This window comes from Marmota monax, unplaced genomic scaffold (genome assembly GCF_021218885.2).
Source record: "Marmota monax isolate L192 unplaced genomic scaffold, Marmota_monax_Labrador192_F-V1.1 WCK01_AAM20220418_F8-fsc00029, whole genome shotgun sequence".
Lineage (NCBI taxonomy): Eukaryota > Metazoa > Chordata > Mammalia > Rodentia > Sciuridae > Marmota > Marmota monax.
In genome coordinates, this window is record NW_026693024.1 from 2052490 (window position 1) to 2079065 (window position 26576).

At 36.8% G+C, this 26576-nt stretch overlaps 1 protein-coding gene across 2 annotated transcripts in view; it reads right to left on the reverse strand.

Moving 5' to 3' along the window:
* Positions 1 to 26576, reverse strand: part of Gmds (GDP-mannose 4,6-dehydratase) — a 643159-nt gene that overhangs the window by 321068 nt on the left and 295515 nt on the right. For both annotated transcript variants that reach the window (XM_046453468.2, XM_058582345.1), the window contains one exon: positions 2181 to 2308. In XM_046453468.2, the coding sequence (XP_046309424.1) occupies positions 2181 to 2308 (128 nt within the window). The remainder of the gene's footprint in view (positions 1 to 2180; positions 2309 to 26576) is intronic.

Sequence of the window (26576 nt, forward strand, 5' to 3'; positions counted from 1 at the left end):
CTTGTCTTGTGGAGCAAATCCAGTCTTAGATGTCAAGGAGACTGTCTGAACTGTGCGTCTGTATGTCTGTATGTATATGAGTGCGCCAGCGCGCACTCATGCATGTGTGTGTGTGTGTGTGTGTGCCCGTAGAACGTAACAATTTCACACTTTTAGTAAAAGGTCTGAGTATCTTAATCTTGTCTGGACATTTTGGCCTCTGGGTTTTCCATACTAACACTATCTTGTCTAGCAGTCATAAAAATGACTGAATTTAGGCCACTGTTTTTGAAATATTTGCGACAAAAATGTTTATAAACATTTTTATTTTATATGAATTCACATATGGGTCTTTTGTTTAAGATTTGAGCCAAACCCACTAGTAGTTGTAGACTTGTCCTTGGGGAGTGAGACTCTACTGGAGTCACTAGTTCACAAGATATTTTCTTATTACTTACGTACCTATTCTATAGTCCTTTTTAGAAATTTTTTGGTCTCATTTAAAAATGTCATTTCCATTCCCAATCACAAAGTTTTATATGTGTTCATTTCAAAGATATGGGAAAAATAGAAACCATAAAGAAAAACAATAACCAGTAATAAATACTACCATCAGGCTGGCATGACATTTCCCTCACCATTAAAATCCAATGGATTTCTCAGCTCCAATACAAACTTCTTTTTTTTTTTTTTGGCCCAAGTGCAAATAAAATAGAATAGAATTTAATATATTTGATCCCTAAATAAGGAAAAGTGTTTTCATATACTTCCCATGTATTTCTAAGCATATGCAGATTGCTAGGATGCTACACATCAATATATCACCGAGAAAATATTTATTTTTACAAAATTTCCCTTGTGTTTTTTAGTAGGAAAGGCCATTCGAGTTAGATAAGAATAAGGTTATCTTCTTTTACCCTTATCTCCATTCTCCCACCTTCATAATTTTTAACAGTGTGGACCTATACATTTTTTTATACAGTTCTCTTAAAATATATCAAAGAAGTACTGCTGTAAAATGCTTCTTTGTAATAATAGAAGTTCATATTTAAAGGATCAAAATGTTGCACTCTCTGAAATTTAAATCAGAGCTAATTTTTCCATCCATAATAAAAATTAGTATTAGGTATTCAAGAACATACTTATTTTTAGTTGTTATAAAAAAATAAAAACACAGGTGAAGCGAATCTGTTAGCAAATGAGTTACTTATTCTCTTTCTTTTATAAATGTTCAAGTTTCTTTTTGAATCACATCAATGCACAAGGATGCCATACCTAGTTTCTCAGAAATCCTATAAGACAGAGAGCCACAGAAGCATAGGAGATCTGTGAGCACCTGAATGATGAAGACAGATGACTCTAGGGAAAAGGACAATGTTGCTATCCTGCTCATTCATGTCTGGCCACATGTCTGGAGATTTCAAAGAATACTAATTAGGGCAAAGGAAAAGGTAACCATTTGTTTATAAAACAGAAAAATCATACTACTCATGCACATAACCCTGGTAACCAAAACCCAAATGTAACTTGTGTAGGAATCCCAAGAGTGAACCTGAAGAATTTCCCTTTAAGTATATCTATTATTCAGCAGTAGTATCATTGAGCATCTCTATTTGATGGACAAGGATCATTGGTGGTAACAAGAAGTGTGCAGAGACACAGCCAGACTCCTCAGCAGCAGAAACCAAAGTTCCATAAGACAATTACTCTCACAGGGATTTCAAAGAATAATGTAGATCTAAAGGTCTTGGATTATAAAAATTGAGATTGATTATTATTTTTTAAAAATATGAGAACAAATATTTTATATCCAAAAAATTCTTTCATGGTAGGTTTTGTGTGTATTGGATAGGAAAGACAGAAGGTGAAACAATGTGGGTAGGGATCAAAGCTTTAGAAAGAAGAAAAAACAACACTGTAACATTTTTTCCCATCTGTCTAACCATCCATCATCCAAAGTACTACCAGCTCCTTTGTTTTAACTAATTAAAATAAGAATTTTGAAAGATTTCCTCATTCAAATAGCATTCAGTGTAAGCACTCCTGAACTAACAAGCCTTCAATTGAAAATATGAGTTTAAACATAAATGCATTAGCAAAAGTCTGTATGCCACCACCTAGAGCTCATGCTTTTTCACCACATGCCTTTAAAACATCAACCCATATGGGTCTTTGTAAGAATGTAATGAGTCAGTTCCTACCTCTACATAGTCCTTGGCGTGGCCCCAATCTCGTTTGGCATCCAGATTTCCCAAACTGAAACATTCCAGTTGTCCAAGGTAAATCTTAGCTACTGACCGGCTAATTTTTCGAGTAACAAAATTAGCTCCTAAAAAGAGACAAAAGATGTATTATCAGTGAAGTACATTTGACATGTAACAGTTTAGTGAACCAAACACAGCATCAGCCTTTGGGCATTTCTTTCAATCCCCCACCCCCAACCCCCACCCCACTTAAAATAATAAAAGAAAAAGAAAAAAGATCACTAACTGTCATTTAGACAAGTTAAGAAGGTCTAATTCTAAGTGTCACATCATCTCTACTTTCATAACAAACATTTTTTCTTTAGGGGACGTCTTAACATTCCTAATTTGCTGCTTCAATATGCAAGCCAGGCATTAGGCCAAAGAAAAGCTATTGGAATGCCAGTTTTTAAACAAAAAATTCTAAAGGGTTGTATAAAGGGAAATGCCAGAATGGAAGACAGACATCTAAGACCACCCTGATTTTTTTTTTTAAGAACACAAACATCATATATTCCTATTAATAAGGCTATTTTGGGGCCCATGGGAAGAGGGGGGAAATAACTTAGTTCACAGAGTGTAACTAGTGAAAGGAAACCAAAAAGAAAATTTATTTGGGCTGCCTTTCTCTTAACAAAATAAGTGGTGATCACTCTTATTCAGAAACCTGCAGCCACACAAATATCAAGAATGACATGATTCCAAGTCAAAAATTTCTCTACACCATACTTAGTGCAATGCCATTTTCCAACTTCATGTAAATGTTATCTACAGAAATGGCCTCCTGAGTTTTGTAGAAATGTTTTTAAATGATTGGATGAAAGGTAGTATAAACTGAAGAAAAAAACAAATTATTTTAATGTTCTCTGGTTTTTTAATGAAAATCTCTATTTACTTTTAGTTTGTTTTATTCTTTTTCTCACTTTTTTCTCTTAAGAGATAGGGTCTTACTTTATTCCCTAGGCTGGTCTCCTGCCTCAAACTCCTGAGTAGCAGGAACTACAGACACACCTTCATGCCCGGCTTCTATCTCCTTTTAAGAAATTACAAAGAAGGATAAAATTAAAAGGCTCCACTAAGACAATTTTATCTGCACCTCTGTATTTAGGTAACATTACCAGAGAACACCATTTCATGCCAGATTCTCAAGATAATAATACACATGTGCGCTACTATGGCTTCATATGGTTCAGACACATTGATATCATAACTTATCACATATCAGTAGCTTTACCTTTGTTCTTCTTTGAATGAAGAAGGGAAGCAAATATGATGAAAGGTTTTGGCTTCTATTAAAACTGGCAGAGGAATAAGGGGAATATTTCTAAGTAGGTTTTCTAAATTTTGGCAAGAATGTGGGCTATCACAGGTTCAAACACATACTAAACTCATTCCACCAACTTGATATATATATTTATACAAATATCATTAAAGAAACCAATTGTACTGCTGTGGGAATTCAAATATTCAACTCACAAGGCACGTCAAAAAACTGGAGTTTAAACTGTCCATAGAAAAGTTTGTAAAACATACAGAGGCCCTTCAGGAAAAAGTCTTTCGAAATGAAGATATATTTTGGGATCACAAGTTCAAAGCCAGCCTTAGCAACTTGCAAGGCACTAAGTAACTTAGTGAAACTTTTTTCCAAAAAGGAGGGGGTGGAGGCGATGTAGAATGTAGGGAATAACCTGTGATCAACATCTTGATTGGACATGGGACTGCATGGATATCTTGTGGACACTGGGTGTCTTACCCAGAATTAGGCTAGAGCATAACTTCCTCTTATTAGTGATGTAGATTGGGGATGTAGATTAGTGCCCCTGGGTTCAATTCCCAGTACCCAAAGTGGGTTAAAAAAGGATATATTTATTGGCTACAATTCCTCTAAGTATATTACTAATTAGTAAACTTTCCATTAACTTTTAAAAATTAACTTTATAATTGAATTTACATATTTTGATGTCTGTTTTTACTTTAATGTCAGGACTGAACTATCATTCTAAAGTATGCCAGGTAAACCAGTGATGCCAAATTATTAGACCAGCATAAACAGTTCAGATTTTTCTAGTTAACAGGAAAGCAATGCTTAGGAGTCTAATGGAAACATTTGATCTTGTTTTATTAATTTATTCTTTCAGCCAGTATTACCTGAGTACTACATGGCACAAGCTGAGCATTTGAAAGAGAAAAGGCAGCCCCTGCTATTAGGCAGCACAGAGGAGAAGATGGACCAATAAACCCAGGCTGACCTATTTATAGATTTGTCTATTGGGATACTTCATATAAATGGAATTATATAATACCTGGTCTTCTGGGACTAGAATCTTTCACTTTGTGTGGAGTTTTTCAGGGTTCATCCATGTTATAGCTTCAATTGGTACATCATTCTGAGATCAGGAGGTAGAGAAAAGGCCAGGCAGTCAGAGAAATGGGCACCTGGAGAGGCCTTCCATGATCAGCAGAACACAAACTGTTGCTAAGGAGTTTGTGAATATCTTACCTAAAAAAGGCATGCATGCTATGGAGCCCACAGCCTCTCCAAAAAAGGGAATAACCTGTGATCAACATCTTGATTGGACATGGGACTGCATGGATATCTTGTGGACACTGGGTGTCTTACCCAGAATTAGGCTAGAGCATGACTTCCTCTTATTATAACCAATGAGTATAAAATGTTATCCCTAGCAGACATTTATAAACTCCTCAACAGGACTGGCCCACTAGCAACCCTCTTGGTACCCCTCCCAAGGGGGTTATTTTGTTTTGCTTCAATAAATTCCTAGACTTTGCTTTCACCTTCTGTTGTCCATGAATCTCATTCTTCAGGTTTCTACCAGATGCCATGCTCCATGTTACAATTCCTTTTTTTATAGCAAAATAATATCCTCTTATATGGAAAAACGCATTTTATTTACCAACATATCAGCCGAAGACCTGGTTGTTTTCATCTTTCCACTGATGAAAAATGCTTCTATGAACATTTGAATACAAGTACTTGTGTGGACACATTTTAATTTCTTTGAGGTATATAGGGGTGGAATTACTGGGTCACATAGCGAGTCTCTATTTAACCTACTAAGCAACTGTAAACTATATTCCAAAGTAGATGGAGCACTTCATATTCCCACCAGCAGAGCAATAGGGTAGTGATTTCTCTAATTCCTCTCCAGCATGTAAGGTCTTTTCTATCACATCCACCCTAGTGGGTACTTAGTGGTATTTCATGTGGTTTTGATTCACATTTCTCTGATCACTAATGACATCAAGCAACTATCTTTTCATACGCTTACTGGACATTTGTACATTTTCTTTGGGGAAATGTCTACTCAGATCGTTTGCCTACTTTTTTTTCTAAACAGGGTTGTCTTAAGTCTTTTAAGAGTTTTTACATACGCCAGATCCAAGTCTCTTATCAAACATAATTCCCCAATATTTGCTCTCATTCTGCAGTTGTCTTTTCACTTTCTTAACAATGCCCTTCCGAACACGAAAAGAGTTTTAATTTTGATAAAGCCCAATTGGCCTATTTTGGTTTTGTTACATGTGTTCTTGGTGTCATACTCACAGCTTTGTCTAATCTAAGGTCATGCAGATTTACTCCTGTATTTTCTTATAAAAATTTTATAGCTTTTGTTCTTACATCTGGGTCTTTGATCCATTTTTAGTTAATTTTTGTACACTGTGATGAAAGGGTCCAGCTTATACATTTGCATGTAGAAATCCAGCTGACCTGGGACTATGTGTTGAAAAGGTTACTTTTTCATCACAGAATTTTCTTGGCACTTTTGTGAAGAATCAGTCATAAATGTGAATGCTTATTTCAACTCTAGTTCATTAATCTCTATATTCATCCTTATTCAGAGTCTTTACTATTGTAGTTTTCTGGTAAATTTTAAAATCAGAAAGTATGAATTTTCCAACTTATTTATTTATTTATTTATTTAGGTGCTGGGGATTGAACCCATGGCCTTGTGCGGGCAAGGCATGCACTCTACCAACTGAGCTATATCCCCAGGACCCCAACTTTCAACTTTTTAAAGATTATCTTGGCTATTCTCACTCAATGAATTTCCAAATAAATCTTAGGATCAGCCTTTTGATTTCTGCCAAAATGCCAACTGAGATTTTGATAAGGATTTTAGTAAGTCAATATTTTGGAGAGTGTTTCCATTCTTATGCCATCCAGTCCATGAAGCAGGACTTTGTAAATGTCTCTCAACAATGTTTAATAGTGTCCAAAGAAAAAATTTTGTACTTTTTTTTTTGAGGGGAGATATTAGGGATTGAACTCAAGGGCACTCAACCACTGAGCCACATCTCCAGCCCTATTTTGTATTTTATTTAGAGACACGGTCTCACTGAGTTGCTTATTGCCTCACCTTTGCTGGGGCTGGCTTTGAACTTGTGATCCTATTGTCTCAGCCTCCCTAGCCGCTGGAATTACAGGCATTCACCACCATACCCGGCTGTACTTCTTTTGTTTAATTTGATCCTTAATACTTTATTTGTTTTAATATTATAGCAAATAAAGTAGTTTTCTTAACTTCAGTTTTAGATTAATTTTAAATAATATTTTTGCAATCATATGTTTCACCAATTAATTCTTAGATGAGGCTTAAAAATCTACTCTCCTTAGGGTAGAAGATGGGAACCTGGGAGATAGAGGAGGGAAGGGAAAGGGGAAAGACTTGGTGAATGAAATTGACCAAATTATGTTGTATGCATGTATGAATATCTAACAACAAACCCCACTAATATGTATCATTGTAATGAAGCAATAATTTTTTTTTTAAATCTCCTCGTTTTTTATTACTTATCACACAGGACCGATGTTTTTAGAAGAGAACTATATCAAGTCACAGAACATGAGGGCTGAGACCTCAGAGTTCACTTTTCCCAACCATCCCAAATATGCAAATGAAGACGGAAAGGCAGGACAAGTATCAGCACATGTTCTGAGTCTGTCTCCAGCCCTGTGCTGCTTTCAATGACCCACAGAGAAAAGCAGGATGTACCCCCTTCCTGTGAGATGGCTCCAGTAGTTGTAAATTATCACATATGTGGATAATGAAGCCACTGTACTTATTTTAAGTACATACCTTATTTCTAATAGCCTTAAGTTAGAAATCCCTACCTAGGAAGAATATCAAGAAAACCAACCCAACGGAGCTGAACAAAGGCCAGCTCTTTCAGTTAATAGTTTGTGTCAGCTCACACAAACCATTGAACAGCTCTGAGACTATGGTATGCTTTATAATATTAATATAATAATAATATTTGCCATGTAAAACCTAAGGTACATTAATGCAGATGAAATAGTATCACAGATATAAATTGCTATAAAATGAAAGGAATGTCAGCATGTCATTGTTCATAAAATAAGGATAATAAGAAGTAGGTTTGATGTATAAATGAAAAAAATCAAGCTAACAGGATTTATAAGTACTCATTATTATAATGATCACATTAAATTGGTAATAATATGTACAATTAAGTATCGATGAAAAGTTCAAATTTCTTACTTCTTTTGTGACTGTATATCATAATTCTTTGATTTTGAAAGTCTGAGATTGAGGTCTAAATAAACAGTCATTGCCAAAAGTAGGCATGTAGACTTACATACAGGCAGTGCTAGTAAACATTTCTTGAATCATTTCAGGTTACCCTTTCAACATAAGCTCAATAACCTATATAAACACTTATTCAGAATACAAGATAAATGAAAGAGGGATTTTAGTCTAAACATTAGCTCTAAGATTGGGATCACAAGTTTCACTAGTACTGCTAGAATGAAAAGAATAGAACTTCTGTTCAGTCAATACAACATGCAAAAAAAAAAGTCACTTTACAAACAGAAGTATATGTTGGATAAAATATTATTACTATTTCTTTAAATTCAAAGCTGAGCCTCTAAGAACTAAAGGAAAATCTGCAGGGGAAGGGACTCCAGCATGTAGAACATGGGCATGCACCAAGGAATCTGGTTAGGAGGAAGAATGGAAGGCTACCTCAGGACTAGAAATAGGCTTCAACCTGTCCAAGCCAAGACAAAGGCCAAGTTCTTTGAGGTGGGATGCTAAAACTAAGGCTAACACACTCACTGTGTCAGTCACTTGCAACCATAATTCTGTACTTCTATCACTATTATGATCTTAAGCAGGTGTATTATGTTCTTATCGTCTGATTTATAAGATGGGATCAAAATCTACACTAGGAACCAAATAAGTACTACACATTTCAGAGGCTGCAGAACATGGCATTAATGTAAAGTGCTTCCACTATTATAAATGTTTGCTGTCCTGGATATATTTATTGTGATAAGTCTTTTAAAATAGCAAGTCTTTTATTCTCTCCCCTTTCATTTCTCTTTATCTGACCTCCTCCATAGTAAATCCAAAGTTGGGGAAAGATTAGAAGAGCTACATTAGAAATTTAAAAAGACAGTATGTATCCCCATCATTCAAAATAGGATTCTATAACAAGTTTGAAAGAATGGCTTCATTAGAAAAATAATATTCTAAATAATTTCAGCATAAAAAAGCCAAGCATGGTCACTGTTCAAAGTTCCTCCTCCAGTTTAAGATGGACAGGCTAGTAGCATGTGGCAGTGGTCCTTGAAAGGAGAGATTCCCCACCTATCCCATCAAGGCCAGTGGAGCAGAGTGTGAGTAAAGTTAGAAGAGTTGAACCTTGGTCTTCTCACCCACCTTCTTTGGGCCAACGCATATGGGATAAAATAATCAAATAGACTGAAGGAATCTCCAAGAGGACCCACTTCATGTCTGAGTCCACCAGACAGACTTAGAATAGCTTCATCCACACATGCTAAGCAGTGCAGAGGGACTCTAAAGAGACCCTGAGTTGGGCCAGAGGTGGAGAGGTGAGGGTCCCTGGAAATTGAGGTTTGGAGAAAGACCACCTAGGACTGAATCTGAACTACCCCAGGAACCTTGGAAAAGAGAAGTCTGGGAATTTTACAAACAACAAACTCCAAAAGAGCCAGACCTGGGACTAATCCCACCTGCATGGCTACCAGGCAAGGGCATAGCTCTGCACTGAGACCAGGAGGCATGCAGAGTGTCCCTCATGGACCTGTGCATACCATCTGTCCCTTTGTCAATACAAGGTCAGATAAGCCACAACTGTGTCCTGAGCACCTGTAAACCATCTTGAAGAAAAACAAAGGACACAGAATTCCAAGAAAAAACTAGCATTGGCATTACGTTAAGCGGACACTGAACTACATTTTACAATTTAATTTGTTCTTTTTGAGAAAAAGTATAACTTAACCTTTAAGGACTGTATTAATTTCCTATGGCTGCCATACAAACAACCACAAACGAGGTGGCTTAAAACAACAAAAACCTGTTGTCTCATGGTTCTGAAATGAATATCTGAAGTCCTACAGGGCCATGCTTCTACAGGGATATCTTTGGGAGAAACTCTTTGTCTCTTTTAGTACTTGACAGCTCCTTACATTCCTCAGTGCTAAGGGCACATTCCAATCTCTACCTCCATCTTCACATGGCCTGTTCCTTTCTACACCTGCTCCTCACTGCTTCTATTTCCCATCAGACACTTGAGATTGGATTTAGGGTTCACCTGATAATCCACAATCATCTCTTTATCTGAAGAACCTCAGTTATATCTCCAGAGATTTTTCATCACATGAAGTCACTATCACAGGTTCCAGGAACTAGAAAATGAACATATCTTTTGGGGTCTATCATCCAACCAAAACATGGACCAAGGATTAGAATATTTACAAAATATAAATATAAATATTTATGATAAAATATAAATATCAAATATATTTTGATAAACTATAAATGGGAAATAGTTTCATTACTTAAAATGTCATTTTCCCCCCAATACTGGGAACTGAACCCATTAATATTCTATCTCTGAGTTACATCCCCAGACTCCCCCATTTTTAGAGACAGGCATGCCTCAAACTTGCAATCTCCCTGCCTTAACTTCCCAGGTAGCTGGGATTATAGGCATGTGCCACTGTACCCAACTTAAAATATCATCTTAAGAGTAGTTAGATAACTTTCAGGAGTACAATAATCAAATAGGATCTCCACTTGTAAAAAGATTAACTTAGAGGTAATAAAGTAAGTCCCCCCTCTATTTTAGATCTACAAGTTTCCTTCAGATAATTTGAATAACTCTCTGGCTCTCTATCCTCAGACAATCTATGATTTCATCCATAGCTTCACACTGTAAATGCTGTATGTGTTCATGTATTTATCAATTTCCTTTCTCAGCATTTTATCTTGCGTCTGCCTTCAGGCATAATTTCCCTTCTGAGAATTCATTCTTCTTTTTCTTTTCTCAGTACCAGAGTTTGAACACAGTGCCTTGCATATGCTAGGCACCCCCTCTACCACTGATCTATACCCCAGAATATATTCTTTAAAAATTCCTTTAATGTAAAGAAATGGTCTGGCTTTTTTGCACAAAAATAGTGTACAGTTCCAGACAGCTGAAAACTATTTTCAATTTCCATTGGTGGTATTCTTCCACTGTATTCTCATTTCCAGTTTTTGCTACTAGTCTGTAATTACTTTGCAGGTATCTATCTTTTTCCTCTTGCTAGTGTAAAATATTCATTTGTCTTTGGTGTGCTGGAGTTTCAATCAAATATGTCCAGACACAGTGTTTTCTGTATGTGTGAGTCTTTTATCCAGGTTGGGAAATTTTGCAACAATTATATCTTTAAATATTTCCTCTTCTTCACTCTATTTTCTTTTTTCCCTTGTTTATCTTCTGGGAAAGCAAGTTATACTTTCTCATTTTAACTTCTAATCTCTCAATTTGCTTTGCTATAATTTTCATCTCTTTTCCTTTCTCTGCAACATTCTGGGTAATTTTCTTGGATCCATTTAGGTTTTCTTCAGGAGTCTAATACTTAAGTCAGCCATTTAATTTATTATTATCACTATTATTATTATTATTTCTATGTATGTGTATACATACACACACACACACACACACACACACACACCTGTATTGTGTTCTTTTGGTTCTTTTTCAAATCTGCATGGGCATTTTTATATTTTCTTGCCTCTCCCCTATTGTTGTGATTTATAATTTTATTTAACATGTTTTAGTAATTTTACATTGTGAATTTGATAATTCTCATACTTGGAAGTTATTTTGGGGGATAACTCTTTATGTTCTATTTCTGCCAATTTTGACAGATGGTGGTGGTTTGTTTCCTTGTTCCTTGAGTGAGAGTTCATGTTTAGTAATCTTAATTTGCTGGAGATCAGAGGGCCTTTATGAGGATGATGCTTTCCTCCTATAATGGTTGGTGCTTATTTCTCAATGGAACCAAGAGATGCTAACATCTGGGATCTCATCTCCTTCCAGTATACCCAGGTTATGTGTTTTTGTTCTTACAACTTTGGCTATGTACTGATTAAAGAGGTCAGGCATTTCCTACAGACCTATGCATGCTGCTGCTGCATCTCGCTACATGAATGGGATCAGATACCATGTTGGTGTCTCCAGAGCTTGCCACCTGCTAACAGAAGGTGAATCATCAGGAATATGAAGACAGGCATAGAAAATTTAAAAAACTGCATTTGCCCTGTGCATCTAATATAATGTCAATACTGTGCCACTTGGCACATACTTCTTTTTATCTTCACTTCAGAAAAAAAGAATTGTTTGTTCTGTTTTATTTTACTTTATTAATTTTTTTTTAGTTGTAGATGTACACAATACCTCTATTTATTTATATGTGGTGCTGAGATGGAAGCCAGTGCCTTACGTGTATAAGGCAAGCGCCCTACCACTGAGCCACAACCCCAGCCCCTGTTCTGTTTTATTTTATGCAGAGTATATGTAAATATGTACGTGAAAATGTATTTCAAACCTAAAATCTATCTCACTTTTTTTGATCACACCACTTCTCTGACTCAAATACAACTATTTGTAATGATTTTCTTCCACATTCCAGGCAAACTACACTTTTTTTCCTTGTGAAGTTCTGAGCCAGAAGATCATCTTGACTTTGCAGTTCTCTACCCTTTGCACTGGGCCTCACTTCCTGCAAAGACAGATGACTGAGATGGCTGTGAGGCCCTGCCAGCACCAGCACACCAGGAGATGGCTCAAATACAGAGCCACAGTCAAATTTCTAATTTCCTGGCTTTGTTCTTCTTCTATTCTTGACATAGATGTGTACGTGAGTGCATGTGCATGTGTATGTATATACACAGTTCCTGTTAAACTTTCTACTATAATGTCATCAGTCCCAACAATACAAGATACCTGTTACATAACTTCTAAGAATGGAAGGAAAAGAACAAACTTCATTAGACATACACCTTAAATTACCAGCATTAAACCAGAGACAATGAAAATGGTTTTAAGACAATGAGTAGTATCACATTTACTGAAATTAAAAGAATTCGATCAGCTATTAAATCACAATATTTTTCACAACTTATTATTCCCATAAAGATTTGTTTTTAAGACAAAATACAGCACTGGCATCTTGTGCAAATGTAGTAGAAATAGAGGAGGAAAACAGCCAAAGTTATCCTGCTTGTTGCTTTAAACAAAATCACTTTGTGTTTTTCCTATGGTCCTAAAATTATCCTATTTAAGCCCTAAGAAGCAATATAACTCTCAATGTGTAGGGCCTTTTATTGTTCATATTGCACACATACACATGATTGTGAATGTGCAAACGCACACACGTGTGTAAAACTTATCCCTCAACATCCAAATAGTATTTGAAATAATCACAATTTCTCTAATAAAAATTTTATTCCATTGTCTAGTGCTTCATCTAAAAGCTTTTGATTTAAAGATATTTTTGGAGTTAGATAAAGTACAAAGACAGTTTGGATGATATTCATTGCAAAACAGAAATCATTCCAATTTATCCTGAACCCCACATGAACCTCCGCCATGGGGTCCCGCATTTTTCCCCTGTGGTAATCTCTGGCCACCCCACTGAGATCTGCCTGGGCCGTGGCTCAATGCAGACAGGGTGTAGAAAGGAGAGACACTGAGAAGGTCATGGCTGACTGAGCAGACTGCTGAGATCAGAGAGATCGTACCTCATTTGCTCACCAAGCCCTGCCAAGAGCAACACTATTTAACTGCAGGTACTCAAATCCAGCAGGCATGTTTAAAGGAATCCCAGGCTTGAAAGAGGACAATTCACAATGTGCATTTGTCAGGGATAGCTACCACCTTTTGGCAACTATTTTTAAATATGTGCTTAAAGAGAGACATACAAACACCTTTGCTGTTTACATCAAATGTTCAGTGTATTTTTCACTGACAGACAATTCAAATTCATGAATCATTTCATAAATTGAGAAACTTGTTCCTGAGTTTCTCAACTTTGGCACTATTGATATTTGGGGCTGGATAATTCCCTTTGTAGGGGTTGTCCTGTGTATCTGTAGCTTTTTCCCCACCAGAAGCCAGTAGCACCCTCTCACAATTATGACAACCAAGACCATCTATAGACACTGCCAACATCTTCCTGGGGAGACAAAACTGAGTTGATACCACTGTCTTAGTGAAACAAAACAACCCTGAAGTCAAAATGCCACACAATCAAAACATATTTACACAGAAGAGCTAACCTCACTCACAGACACACTGTGCTATTTTACATATGCCTATTCATTTGGTTCACTAACTACAGCTTCGGGGAACTAATGAACATTAGTGACAAAAGTGAGACCTCATCTGAAGTCAGAGGGTCTCTCTGAGCCTGACCTTCCAAAGAGGGCAAGGTGGGACACACATTTGGGAATCATCCATATGTGAATGGATGATATTTCCAGTCCACAGACTAGCTGAGACCACCAAAAGAGGGAAGTAAGCAGGAAAGCAGAAATGGGGCATGAACCAAATCTACTGACACTGCACCATTTAAGAGGTCAGACAGGGAGGAAACAGCAAAGAGACCAAACAGGAGAAGGCAGTGAGACTACAAGAAAAGCGTGTAGGAACACTGTGAGTCTGAAAAGGGAGGAATCACCTAGACTTCCAGTCACAGCTGAAGACAGAGAAGTGACCATGAGGTAGAGCAGCATGAAGGTGACTAGGGCCTGTCGAGAGCTTAGGCAGAATGTGGGCAAGAGGGCCATGGAGGTAGGGTTCAAGAGAGAATGAAGAGACCTCAGAGACAAACTCACAGACACTTGTAAGGACTTTTGCTGCAAGGTGCAGAAGAGCACGATGAGACTGGGAAGTTTTATTTCACAATGAGAGAGAAAGCAGCATCTTTTCAAGGGAAAGATCCAGTGATGAAGAGGAAGAAACTCATTCCGGAGAGAAGTCGAACCACTGACACAGATCTTTAAGACAGCAGCAAAAGACAAGCAGCTAGTGAATGTGGTGGACTCTCTGGAAAGAGAGCTCATTCCCTGAGCACAGTGGAGTAGGAGAGAGAACAAACACAGGTAGCTTCAGATGTTCTGTCACGGGGCTTCAAGTCCCCCCTCAAATTGAAAACAAATCCCCTGTCCTACTACACAGTTTACTCTGTCCCTCTCCACCATGACTGTTGCCCTGTGTCACCTGTTTTCCAAGTACAAGGTGGCCCCCACTTTGCCTACTCAGGGTCTCTAGCTTTTATTCCCTTCATGATCATATCATGAGCCACTGCTTGGATCATTTTGTGACAAATGCTCTTGATTCATTTGCTCTCCAAACTTCACACTGTGGCAAAACTTCACATCCCCATCTCCCCAGTATGTTTCTTCTCGTGCCTCTGAGTTCTGAGGATGACCGCCACATCCTATTTACCCTCTCCAACTGTAGCTGAGCTCTGGCTGCTTGGTCACTACATGATCAGGCCTGCAATTTATCAGTTTTCCTCCTTCCTATTCACCTCAGTGGATGTAATCTCTAACTCTCACTCACTTCTTTCACCCTTCTTTCTGGATGTCACAGTTTGGTGAATGGCTTCCCCCTACCCAGAGGCCTGGAAGTGCACTTTGACTCCTCTTTCATTCAGTCACTCCCCAGTCAACTCTTCCTCTGACTCTACTTCTGAAACACTCCCAACTCCAGCCTCCAGTAGACCACAACTGAAATGGCTGCCTAAATTACAGATTGCACCAAACAGTATTTTTGCGTTCTTTCTATCTTTGTATGGTCCCAATGAGAACAGCCTGACTCTGCTAATCTGACTGCACCCATCTCTTCAAGAGTTAAGAGCCTAACCCAAGCTGGCCCAAAGAACTACACTCTCCTGGTTAGAGTGATTGAGGGAATGGGCAACTAACTAAGACAGGTCAGCACAGCACTTCCCTGGGTCTTTCCCAAATGGGACTGAGAGAGAAACCCTTTTACCCTCTGCAGTGGTGAGACTGAAGAAGCAGTGACCTGAATTCTGACTTCATAGAAAATAAACTTGTTTGAAAAGACGAAGCCAAAATAGAAAGAAAAATGCACACAATAGAGAAAAGAATCCTGAAGATCTCTGAGTTTCTGGTTCCAGCTGTACTTACAATCAGGCAGACCTGACACTCCCATTCTTAGAAAACATCTATACTATGCTCTATCTTTATTCAATTATTTTGCTTAAGCCTACTGTGAGTTTTTGCCATTTCTAAACCAAGTCCTGAGAGATGCACAAGTCCCAGTTCAGTGAATTGTTCCATCTGGTCTAATCCCTTATCATTTTCTTTTCTGGGTTTCTGCCATTGCTACCAGATGCTCTTCTTATCCTGAGTCTCTTTCCCCCAACATCTGTCCAAAAACTTATGGTTGCTAAATACAAATCCAACCACAACCCTTTCTTGAGTGCCTATAAGCTGCCAATAGATCAGAAGATTCCTTTGTAACCTATTGTCTGCCGTCTCCCTTGTCTCCATACCCTGTAACACTTTTCTCTAGCCATATCCTACTGTGTACAGACACTTCAGCATCCCCTTCTCTTGGTGGGGAATATCTGTGCCACATTTTGCTCTTCAGATGTCTGACCTGCCAAATACCTCCTCCATGTAAGGTTTTCCTGAGACCTATCCTATGTCTTCCGTACCCTCTTAAAGACTCTACCTGCTCTTACCTTGCTTCACTGTTAGTTCTAGTTTACCTACTCCCAAGTGTGAGTTTTTTAAAGACAAGCATTACATTTTGTCTCTTCCAATAGGGTCTAACATGGTACCTATTACAGTTTAAACATTTTCTCAAGAAGGAGGAAGGAAAGCCCAGCTATTTACCAGTTTAAACAGTAAGAATCTTTCATTTATAAAGTTAGTACATAATGAGCCACATTCTTTTATTTCTTTTGCCATAATTCCAGATTCTTGAGAAGGATTTAAACTCTTAAACTGGTATTTTTTTTTTCAAAGACATGCACACCAGAAAGCATTGAGATTAATATCACATATGCCAGTTAATGATAAAGAAATTATCTAGCTATCCTAGGTGATTTGTCTTCCTTCTGACACATCAGACAGTTCCCTCTTAGCCTTCATGATTGTGAATACACTACATTCACCTGTATAGTAAGAGGTGGATAGAGGAAAGATCTAATGGAGAAGCAAAATTCTGTCATTAAAGACACATTCAAAATACATAAGAATGAAAAGCACATTGGGACAATGTGGATACATATACAATCTTTTGAAATCATCTCCTTTTTGTAGGAATGACTTATCAGCATTAAAAGAATGACTTATTCCACATCATTCTATATTATGTTTGGCTTTGTTTCAGAATTGATAGACAGAGCTATCTGAAAGAATGACAGTATTCATACTTGCATTTGACAATGCTCATACTTAAACCTCTTGGATTAAAATTTCTCTTTAGCTTCCTCCCAACTCATAAGTGTTAGTGATATTTAAGAAGAAAAGAAGGGCCACTTCACATAAGTTTCATGTTCAAAGTTAAAGTATCATTATTGGCTGATAGCCATCCCAGCATGTAGACTGCAAAGTAAGAAAATCTTCAAAAGACCTTTGACTCGAATTCTTCATCTGATAGAAAATTAGGACAGGCAATGTCTATTAAAAAAATGAGGCAACTGTGTCTCCTTACACAGTAATGTTTCTTGGCTGTCTTGTAGGGCTTCTGTTATTCTCTCCTGTCACAGTATAGTAAACATATGCAATACCCTGAAAACAAATGAGTGCAAATGATATTTATTCACCCAAGGAAAGCAAGTAGCCTTGCCTCCTCTGTAATAACTGTTGCTGATACTTTATTTGGATTTCAAACAGGTTTTTTGAGAAGGGTCAGACTCCAAGGGCAAGATAATTAGAGATAAAGGCTCACTGCTAAGTATTGCATCCCAGTTAGTAAACACTACCATAATGGTTGATGTGGGAGACACACACATACATACACACAAGGGAGACCATGACTTCCTTCCTCATTACTTAGTCTCTCTCCTTAAATAACATCTATACCTCCTCGAGGCTCTCCATCCCTTTGGGGTTCTCATGCAGAGGCCTATTCAGACAGATGAGCACACAGAAGGAGCACCCTTGTAAGGCTCAAATGGGCACAGAAAGAAGCTGTGCTTGCTCTATAGCAGGAAGTAAAGCATAAGGTTCACTTTCTGGAAATTAGGTAAATAGCAAAAAAATCTCCTGGTTGAACCATAATACACAAGGAGATACACTATTTCACACCACACCCCCCACCCCAGGAGACTTGCCTTGAATTTTAGAGTGTGCATATACAGCTCTTGAGGTCCTTTGATTTGCATGATGCTTATACCTGTGAGTTGTAAAACCCAATATTCTTCAAATTAGCTAAGAACAGATACTATCAACAAAATAAATGGACAACAAATTTAATAATCATATAAACATACAAACCATATAAAGAATTTTGAAAAATGAAAGTATCTTTCACTGTTGATATGGTAACACAGTAATACCATAAAACAGAGCTTGTCAAAGTTAACAGACCCAGTTCAATTACTATGTCAATGTTGTGACAAAAATATAGGTGGGAGATTTGCTTTTATACTTGTGCTTCATAACTTCATTTTTCCATTAATGTTAATTAATTTAAAATGTGCTAGCATTTTTTAGGGTTCAGCAAACCTAAATGGGACTGAAAAAAAAAGTTCATTTTGGGAAATGCAGTGTGACAGATAAGACAGGCCACAATAGGAATGGCATAATTTAATGGACAGCCACACATGTTCAATGTCAAGCCAACCTGGGTACAAATCCTATACCTGACTTATTTTGACAAAGCAGTCTAACCTCTCCAAACTCCTGTCTCCTCACCTGTAGAATGGCTATAACCACACCTGCTACACAGTTTTATCATCAGGACTAAAAGGAATGAGTGAAAACAGAATGCCTGGCACCTGGTCAGGGTTTAATCAATGTTGGTTGCTCTGATATCTTCAACATTATTAGTATTGTTGCCAGTCCTACAAGTTGGAACTTTCAAAAACTGTAAGTTATTAACTCAAGAACATACCCAAGTCCTCAAGAAGGATTTATACTTAAGAATTCCCATCTTAGAAGCAGGCTGAATCCTGCCAAAGAAAAAGAATTATGCCGAAAATATCAAGCAGATGTCTGCAGCTTTGGGAAAAGTGGCTATAGAGCACATTCAACCATCGGATGCAGGAAGAGGGCCCAGTCACTGCAGATACCAACCAGGTAAGCCTTCCATGAGAAGGGTCAGAACCACTCCAGGAATATGTCAATAGCCCTCCTCTGGGCAATGCAGCTCCCCATGCACACTTCACAGGGAGCACTGAACTCATGCAATTTGCATCCCAAAACCAGACCAGAAATGTAATTACATTTCAAAATCATTAGCCCTAATTAAAATAGCAGTAAACAGCAAGTTCTACTGCTTTTATTCACTCAAATTATTTTTACTGTGCTGGAGCTTCAACACAGGGGTGCCACACAAGTTAGGCAAGCATTCTACCAAGGAATTATATTCCCATCACCTCCTACTCATTTCTTAGAGAAAGATATATGTCATTTTCCACATATGGTAACATGTGGAAAATATATGGTATATTAGCTAATATATGGTATATATTAGTTCATTTAAATGGTGGACCAAAAAAAGAGTATCTTCTTTTTTTCATATTTGCAGTTCCATCCTTTGTGTGCGTGTATTTCTGGGGGCTGAACCCAGGGCTTGGACATGCCAGACAAGTGCTTAGTTCCCTGCCTTAAATTTTCCTTGATGTCTAGTATTGCATACTCTGTAGGTACACAGCCTTATGGTTGCCTGCATGGGGAAGGCTAGTCCTAATTTTTTAACAACACACATTTTATCTTCCTCAAATAAAATTTATCAGTGCTTCTTTCAAGGTTGTTCCTTTGATATAAATGAACTGTTAGTGTCCTATGAGGCACCTGGGTGGGGTCTGTGCTGAATCCTGTGTACCTGTGCCTGGCCTGTATTAACACTGGGGGCTTCCCCATGCCACTGATGAAACCATGCGGCAAACCTACCATTCTCACTGCCAGGGAGGGCTTCTTTGTGATCAGGTTGTATATTCACTTCCCTAACTTCATGTTCTCGTGTGCTAACAATCCTCATGTACATCTTGCTTTTAGCTCCTATTAAGAAATAATACTTTGAAACAAATAGAAATAATCTTTTCAAATGCTACAGATGGAATAAATATTCATAGTACATTTTTAAAAAATAAATTGAATGACCATTCTTTGATTTATTGTTTTTAAATTTGTGTCTTAGTATGGTGGTTTACCTAAATTGAAGCATAACCAATTTACATATTGAAAGACCATCTTTACAAAGGTTAGCTAAGTATACTTTTGGTACATCATCGGTTTTAATACTGATTTGATTTGGTTGTCTATAATTTCAATTTTACTTGTCTAAAAGTCAAATAAAACTCTGCTTCCTTTTGAAGAAAAATTTTGGCAGCATCATAATGCATTGTGGTAATTGAGGATCATCCCTAAGTCCTGATTTTAATTACTGTTGTTTTCTTTTTAATAAGGTTCTTTATATTTATTTAAAGAATTGCCTTTGTATCTCTGGCAACCTTCTGCTTCAGAGCTAGCTGTGGTTTGGGGTTAGTTACTGAATCACAACCTGATAGCAGTGAAGAACAAATTGGCCTGTGTTATTTTAGAAGGACTGAATTGGGGATTTGCAGAATAGGTATGTGTTAAAACTATCCCCAGAAATGGAGGATTCTATGTGCCTCAATTTCAGGGAAGCATTTTCTTAAAACAGTAACATTTTACAAGTACTATATACAAGGTCTGCACATTCTCTTTTTTCTTTTTCTTTTTTTTATTGATTGTATTTTTTTTAAATACACCACAGTACAATGCATTACAAATCTTATTATACATATAGAGCACAATTTTTCATATCTTTGTATATAAAGTATGTTCATGCCAATTCATGCCTTTATAGCAGTTGTAGGAGGAGGTAAGGAGTGGATGGGGAACCAATGAAACAAGATCAATCAAGAGTTGAAAACTTCATGTATAACTAAAAAACAAAATTAAAAAAAAGAGTTGATAACTGTTGAAACTGGATGATGGGTACAGGGGTTCATTAAACTACTCTCTCTACTCTTATCTATATTTGAAATATTCCATCATAACAAGTTTTTTAAATCCTGTTTATAACAAATTTATAGCACTATTTTAAATGACCTATCTATGTGTACAAAATAAATCTGTATCCATGTAATAAAGGTTATTTCAAGGGGAAAAAAAGAAGAAATATTAATCATACTGGCAGAAACTTTTTAAAAAGTGGTGGCAGAAATAAACCTTGTTTAACAAGATTTTTCTCACTCTGGGAGTTTTTTCCTCTATCCATCATTGGAATCTGTCCACACCAAAAATGTCTATGTACCAATACCTGGAATTAAGCACCCCATGAACAATAGAAGCACAGACCATTCTTCTAATGCTTCATGTTCAATATCCTGTCAATTACTTTATCAGGTCTGGTCTCCTTTAATTATCAAATTAACAAGCTTTGAGAACTTAACACTTTAGCTCAGACAGGAAAAAAAAGTTGTTTATCTCCTATTCATTTTCTTCTTTATTATTTCAATTTATTATTATTACATTTTAAATTATGAGGAAGCACAAATTAAATCTATTTCTCTAGGTGGGGCACTAGTAGTAGTGCTGATAATAATTACAATGTGCTGATAACTTTACTTACATATTTCCTTTAATGCTCATAACAACTCTAAGTGAAGACTGTTATTATGCCCTTTTACAGATGAGAAAACTGAGGCTCAGAGAGATTGAGAAACTTGCCTAAAGTCACTTGCCTAGTAAATGGGAGATCTTGAACTGAATCCAAGATGTTGAATACTCTATATCTTTATCTGAACCAATTAAAAGGAAAGAAGCTGGGGGTGTAGCTTAGTGGTAGAGCACATGCTTTTAGCATGAATGAGAAAATGGATTTCATTCCCTGCACCCCAAAATGGTAGAGGGAGGTAAAGTTCATAATAAATAGTGGAGAGAGAAATAAAAAAGTGCTAAGACTCAAATTTTTAAAAAAATGGCAGCAGAAGTAAACCTTGTTTAACAAGATGTTATTTTTTTAAAGTAAAAAGCAATATATCTTATAATTTTTAAAATTTAAATTATAATCATGAGGCCAAGGATATAGTCTAATGGTAAAGCACTTGCCTAAAGCATGCTTGAAGCCCTGTTCAATTCCCAGCACTGCAAAAAAAAAATAAAATAAAATAAAATAAATAAATAAGATAATTAAGTAAATAGTAATTGCATCTTCTTGTTTCTTATTAGTATAGCCAAAATAGAGTGAAATTTTTTCTGGTTTGTGATCTTTTTTTTTTTTTTTTACAAAACCATATGTTCTTCACATAAGATTTTCATAGGACCAGTAATAAAAATACATGAATCATTTTCAAAAATACTTGAGGGTTTCATTAAATTTCTCAAGGGTCTTTCAAGGGCCTTTCGTATCTATCCATAATCCTTTCATTCACATCTTTTTTTTTTTTTCCTTTGACTTCCCTAATTAAAATGTTAACTGGTTTACCTGCCAGAATCTCATCTGTAAATGGCTTTTCCTGTGATTCCAGCCATCTTCCAATACTACTTATATTTCATCTTTTTGCAATTCATAAATGTTTCAGTGACTGCCCTAATTCATCTGTAAACATCACTGACATACTCCTGGTTTCTCAGTCCCAAACCATCTCCAGTTGGCAGACCCTGCTACATCCACATTTCTCATGTCCTACTCTTTCACCAGTAGCCACCAGAATCCCACTAACAGAGTGGGCTCCAATAGGGTCTTTCACCTTGGAACAGGTGGTAGAAAGAAACAGATACTCTAGGACATAGTGCTGAAAACACAGGCAGAGGAAGGAAAAAAGGAGAGAAAGGGAAACAGATAAATGTTTACATCTGGCAGGCACAGTATAATCTTGCACATATATGTTCTCCTTTTGCCTATACAATTAACCCATAAGACAAGTGATCTCCACAATGCCTCTGTGAGGTGGGTATGAGAGTATTCTCCAAGTTAGAGGAGGAAACTAGGGTCTGAGGATGTAATTTACCCAAATGCACAGAGCTGATGAGTGGTCAACCTCTCAGTGCACACTGCCTGACTATAGTGCAGGGTGTTGTGCCATGTAGATCAGACAGTCACTGGTTTGGTTTCAAACATAAATCTTGCATAGATTATGAAACATTAAAAAAAGACAAGCCTTAAATTCAGTTTGACAATCCCTGAAGTCTCACATCAGTAGGTGGGAGGGACTTCATTTTGTTTAGTGGTAATAACCACCTCCATTAGACCAGGATTGCTTCAAAAGTCTTTCATGTTTAAACAATTATACCTCATCTCTCCACAGAGAATAACATGGGCCAGACAGCATTGTGATCGCCAAGTGTACATGTCATCTGTGGAGTATCATAGTCTACAAATGCAATGGTAAACCAGATGATGTCACTTGGTGCCCCAACCAGAAAGGCCACCCAGAACCTGGTGGGCCCATGGATAGTGGCCAACAATCTAGCCATTTATGCACAGACAAAATGGTATTGTGCTAAACCTATAATGCTCTGTTGAACAGGAGGATTACTTCATCCCCTGATTTCACAATGGACAGCTATTTTTTTTTTTTTTCAGTAAGCTAAGGCTCTTATGCTCATCTAAAAAAAAAAAAAAGCCACAAAGCACCTTTGATACATAGAAATGCAAATAAAATATTGAGCTGTTTGATATTGGTTTTCTTTTTGTTTTTTTATATGGAGGACTGAACTCAGGAGCAATTAACCACTGAACCATATCCCCAGCCCTATTTGTATTTTATTTAGAGACAGGGTCTCACTGAGTTGCTTAGCACCTTACTTTGCTGAGGCTGGCTTTGAACTCGTGATCCTCCCACCTCAGTCTCCAGAGTAGCTAGGATTACAGGCATGTGCCACCATATCCAGCTTGGTTTTCCTATCTTTGATACGTCTTGATATTTCTAGAGCAACATGATTTGAAGTTTCTAGTTAGACTAATACATACTTTTTAAAAAGATTATTTTATTTACACATATATTATTTATATGGAAAGAAAGGAGCACTTTCTGCCCCTTGTGATTAAATAAAAACAAGTTCCAGTTATTTGATTTCTGTCATACATTCTATCATCCCCTAAAACACTAAACTATCTATGAATTCGAAGAATTTTAAAGGAAAATTCTTATTTATAACAAACCTTTTACACTAATACTGCTCTAATTCCATGCACTGAAAGATAATCTTGAATCTTCGTTTAATAATTGTTTTATACCAAACACAGAATATGTACTCTACAGCTTACTCCCGAAGGAGAGATCTGTTCTTGTTATAATAACAAAGGCACACATGTTCATTGATTTGGGAGGAAAAGGAGGGTCACAGCCCCATCTTGACTAGGTCAGTGGATCAGCTGCTCTTGAGACCTACAGCTCAAACAGCTTCACTTAAAGCTGCCGAAATTAGAATGCTTTTCTGCTGCACTGAGGCAAACATTGGCTAAAGCTTTATGAAAGACTTACTGCAAAGTAAAAGTGATGTATAAAGAAAAACGAGATCCTCTTCTTACAGATGACATTTGTCTAGATTCTGAGACAACAACATTTGGAAGTGAAACCATTAGAGCAGGGTTGCTCAGGCTCATCACTATAGACCTTCTGGAGGGATCAGTCTGTTATGAAGGACTCCCCTGTGCTGTGTGGAGTGTTCAGTAGTGATCTTTGCCTCTATATACTGGATACCAGGAGTATAACCCACTTAAATCATGACAACAAGAACATCTTCACAAACTGCCACATGTCCCTAGAGGGAGCAGTCACTTTCTTCCCAGTCTCCTTCCCACATTCCCAGTAGAGTACCACTACATAAGGGTGTAAATCTTGCCCTTAAAGCAGTAGATAAAGAATAATCTTTAGAAAAAAACAAAGGAGAAAATTTCTTAAAATTTTACTGACTTAAGTAGTTAATTTCATACATAAATTAGTTTTAAAAATTCTGAAGATAAATTTATGATACTAAATATGGTTAGACATTTCAGAAAACATTCTACAACTAAAAAAATAATTCAAGACTATAACTCAAAACCACAAGTTCATGAACCTTAAAATGTCAGATTCTCTCAGTGAGGTGAATACTGTATTTAGACTGATATATATGATTTCTTATGAAGCCCATATTTAGAGGAATGTGCTATATCATCTAAAAATGGCTCAATATCTAAACAGAGGCAGCACACCATCCATTTGTGGTAGTCTCAAACTGCTAATTATGAGTCTATTTAAAGTACTTTATAACTTCTTATTGCCTAAGGACTTTTAATGTATTTTATAAAAATACATTATTTCCATTATTTCTATTTCTTCTCATTGTCAGCTTGTTGTTGATATTCATGATAGATTATATACTTTAATTTTTAATATTAAAATATAAATGGGATATAATGTTTTATTATTATTTCTCTGAAATATCTGAGAAGAATATTTCCTTTAGCCAAATTAATATCTTTTGCAAAAAACAAGAGCAAATGAAATGTTAAATTATCAGCTTCTTCACTTATTTCATTGGAAGGTCCAAGTACCCACCCTGCCTCACAGCAGTTAAGCTATTCCAGTTACAAGTCTAAAATTCAAACATATGTGATTTCCTCACATAGAACAATGTATATATCACTCCAAATTTTCAATATTATTTTTAGTCTCAGCTAACATCTGTGGGTTCTTAACCTTGGACAACTCAAGCTCATGCTGCATTAGTTTCTTCACCGACAGAAAAAAAAAAGTGGGGGGCGAATGATCTTTAAATTTCTTTTTCTCTCAAAAATCCTGAGGACATTTTAGCAGAGTTGGTTGTTCTTTAGAAATCTTTTCAAAGGAAGAATAATATCTAATGGCTTATTATACCTGTTTAGTATAATATTTAGAAAATGTAAGTACATATGAAGTCTTATATACACATAATGAAATTTGTAAGTTCAACAAGGTAATCAAAATATCTCTAAAAGTACCTTAAAAGTGTCAAACCATTATGTCAAATGAACCTAAAAACAGCTAATAGATATATATTTTTCACTGTTTTGACACTCCAAGGATGATGATGATGATGATGATGACAACGACAATGACCAAACTACCCTGACTCCTCAACTTGGAAAAAATTTTAAAAAGTCATACAAATCAAAATGAGTACAGGCACCAGACTTTAAGTAGTATTTATTACACTCTCATGGAAATCTGGAGACAAAGGCTATTCAGCAGCTGAAGAGCTCCTGGAAGAAGACAGTGGTGATGATGTCTTTAAAGGCCCCATAATCACAGAAAAGGTAGTGCAGTTACATGTGACAAGTGGAAGAGAAAGTTGGTTAGGGGTCAGACCACATAGCAGGAGAAACAAAAGAAAAAAAATACTGAAAACAGAGAATACTTTACCTAGAGCTCATTAAATTACCCATTCTTTTTTTATTTTATTATTTTGAGATTTTTGGTGATGGGTATTGAACCCAGAGCCTCATATATGTAAGGCATGTAAGTCCTCTACCACTGAGCTACATCCCCAATCCCAAATACCCCATTCTAAACACTTAAAGATAGAGAAAAAAAAAGAGTGGGAGAATGTAAGAAATATACTGTCAGCTTAGAGTGTGACTTCTTACTCAGGCTAGAGGTATTCAGATATGAAACCAATCACTATGTGGCTCACTGATCGTAAATTAATGGCCTATTAGGTAGGTTCACTTAGCCAAACTTTACCTCCTCAAGACTATATAGTCAGCATTTTCAGAGTGGGAACACAGCCTGCCCACATGGGGCAGCACTGAATTTCATTGGGCACACTCTAGGCCTGCGCTTTCTTCACCAGAACATGGACCTTGGGAAAT